We start from the raw sequence: 2,417 nt of genomic DNA, 5'->3' as shown, positions 1-2,417 counted from the left end.
TTGTGGGAAAGGGTTCAGTGCGAAGGGAGAACTGAAGAGTCACATGAGAACTCATACTGGAGAGAAACCTTTTCTTTGTTCAGTTTGTGGGAAAGGAATCGGTACAAAGGTACATCTGAAGAGACACATGAGAACACATACTGGAGAGAAACCATTTAGTTGTTCAGTTTGTGGGAAAGGGTTCAGTCAGCAAACACATCTGAAGACACACATGAGAACCCATACTGGAGAGAAACCAATTGGTTGTTCAGTCTGTGGGAAAGGGTTCAGTCACCAAGGAAATCTGAAGAGACACATGATAACTCATACTGTAGAGAAACCATTTAGCTGTTCAGTTTGTGGGAAAGGGAAAGGACATCTGAAGACACACATGAGAACACATACTGGAGAGAAACCATTTAGTTGTTCAGTTTGTGAGAAAGGGTTCAGTATGAAGGCAAAACTGAAGAGCCACATGATAACTCATACTGTAGAGAAACCATTTAGCTGTTCAGTTTGTGAGAAAGGGTTCAGTCTGCAATCACGTCTGAAGAGACACATGAGAATTCATACTGGAGAGAAACCTTTTAGCTGTTCAGTTTGTGAGAAAGGGTTCAGTATGAAGGCAAAACTGAAGAGCCACATGATAACTCATACTGGAGAGAAACCATTTAGCTGTTCAGTTTGTGGGAAAGGGTTCAATCAGCAAAGAAATCTGAAGACACACATGAGAACACATACTGGAGAGAAACCATTTAGTTGTTCAGTTTGTGGGAAAGGGTTCATTACGAAGGCACAACTGACGAGCCACATGATAACTCATACTGGAGAGAAACTATCTAGTTGTTCAGTTTGTGGGAAAGGGTTCGGTAGGAAGGCACAACTGAAGATCCACATGATAACTCATACTGGAGAGAACCCTTTTAGCTGTTCAGTTTGTGGGAAAGGGTTCAGTATGAAGGGAGATCTGAAGATGCACATGAGAACTCATACTGGAGAGAAACCATTTAGTTGTTCAGTTTGTGAGAAAGCGTTCAGTATAAAGGCAGCTCTGAAGATTCACATGAGAACTCATACTGGAGAGAAACCATTTAGCTGTTCAGTTTGTGAGAAAGGGTTCAGTATGAAGGCACAACTGAAGTTCCACATGATAACTCATACTGGAGAGAACCCATTTAGCTGTTTAGTTTGTGGGAAAGGGTTCAGTAGGGAGGGAAATCTGAAGACACACATGAGAACACATACTGGAGAGAAACCATTTAGCTGTTCAGTTTGTGGGAAAGGGTTCAGTAGCGAGGGAGATCTGAAGATACACATGAGAAATCATACTGGAGAGAAACCATTTAGTTGTTCAGTTTGTGGGAAAGGGTTCATTCAGCAAACACATCTGAAGATACACATGAGAACTCACACTGGAGAGAAACCATTTAGCTGTTCAGTTTGTGGGAAAGGGTCCAGTAGCAAGGGAGATCTGAAGAAACACATGATAACTCATACTGTAGAGAAACCATTTAGCTGTTCAGTTTGTGAGAAAGGGTTCAGTATGAAGGCACAACTGAAGATACACATGAGAAATCATACTGGAGAGAAACCATTTAGCTGTTCAGTTTGTGGGAAAGGGTTCATTCAGCAAACACATCTGAAGAGCCACATGATAACTCATACTGGAGAGAAACCATTTAGCTGTTCAGTTTGTGGGAAAGGGTTAGGTAGAAAGGCACAACTGAAAACACACATGATAACTCATACTGGAGAGAGACCATTTAGTTGTTCAGTTTGTGGGAAAGGGTTCATTCAGCAAACACATCTGAAGACACACATGAGAACACATACTGGAGAGAAACCATTTAGTTGTTCAGTTTGTGGGAAAGTGTTCAGTCTGCAAACAAATCTGAAGAGACACACTAGAACTCATACAGGAGAGAAACCATTTAGTTCTTCCGTTTAAGCTGAGAGTAGACTTGAAAAGAATAAATAGAACAGGTCCCCAAACACAGTTTGCAGTATATTAAATAGAAACCCCATGTACTCTTTTAGAAGAAGAACACACACATGCGGGATGTGCGACACACAGGAACACTCACACACATGCACTGAAATGTGTCTGCACTTTTCCCATCCCGTCGTCCTCCCCCCCAAGGGCAGACATGGACTGTGGCTGATCCCTAGGAAGACTTCAGTGTTCAATGTTGACAGACGGACACATCACATTGGACCTGGACTTCAATTTAAAAACAGAAATGCACTTCCATAATGTTATTACTGTATATATTATATATTATGTTTTATGTATCAATGTTGTAGAATGTGGCTGCAATATTATCATTCATTGATAATTGTTCCACGGTAACAATTAGGGATTGGAAATGTAGCAGCCAGAATAGTGATTTTGTGTTCATGAAGTTTTTATATTCATTTATTCCCATTTACATTATTGA

At 40.8% G+C, this 2,417-nt stretch overlaps 1 protein-coding gene across 1 annotated transcript; it reads left to right on the top strand.

The window, feature by feature from the left end:
* Positions 1 to 790: 790 nt before the first annotated feature.
* Positions 791 to 2,141, top strand: LOC311238019 (uncharacterized protein; the record flags this gene model as incomplete). Its single annotated transcript, XM_084325986.1, has 3 exons — positions 791 to 1,120; positions 1,202 to 1,263; positions 2,120 to 2,141. 3 exons carry the CDS (start codon positions 791 to 793, stop codon positions 2,139 to 2,141), a joined length of 414 nt encoding a protein of 137 aa, XP_084182112.1.
* Between the last annotated feature and the right edge of the window lie 276 nt (positions 2,142 to 2,417).

The sequence above is a fragment of the Notolepis coatsorum genome (assembly GCF_963971535.1).
Source record: "Notolepis coatsorum genome assembly, chromosome: 12".
NCBI classification, from domain to species: domain Eukaryota; kingdom Metazoa; phylum Chordata; class Actinopteri; order Aulopiformes; family Paralepididae; genus Notolepis; species Notolepis coatsorum.
Note: the sequence above shows the minus strand (reverse complement) of the source record. Positions and strands in the feature narration are given on the sequence as shown.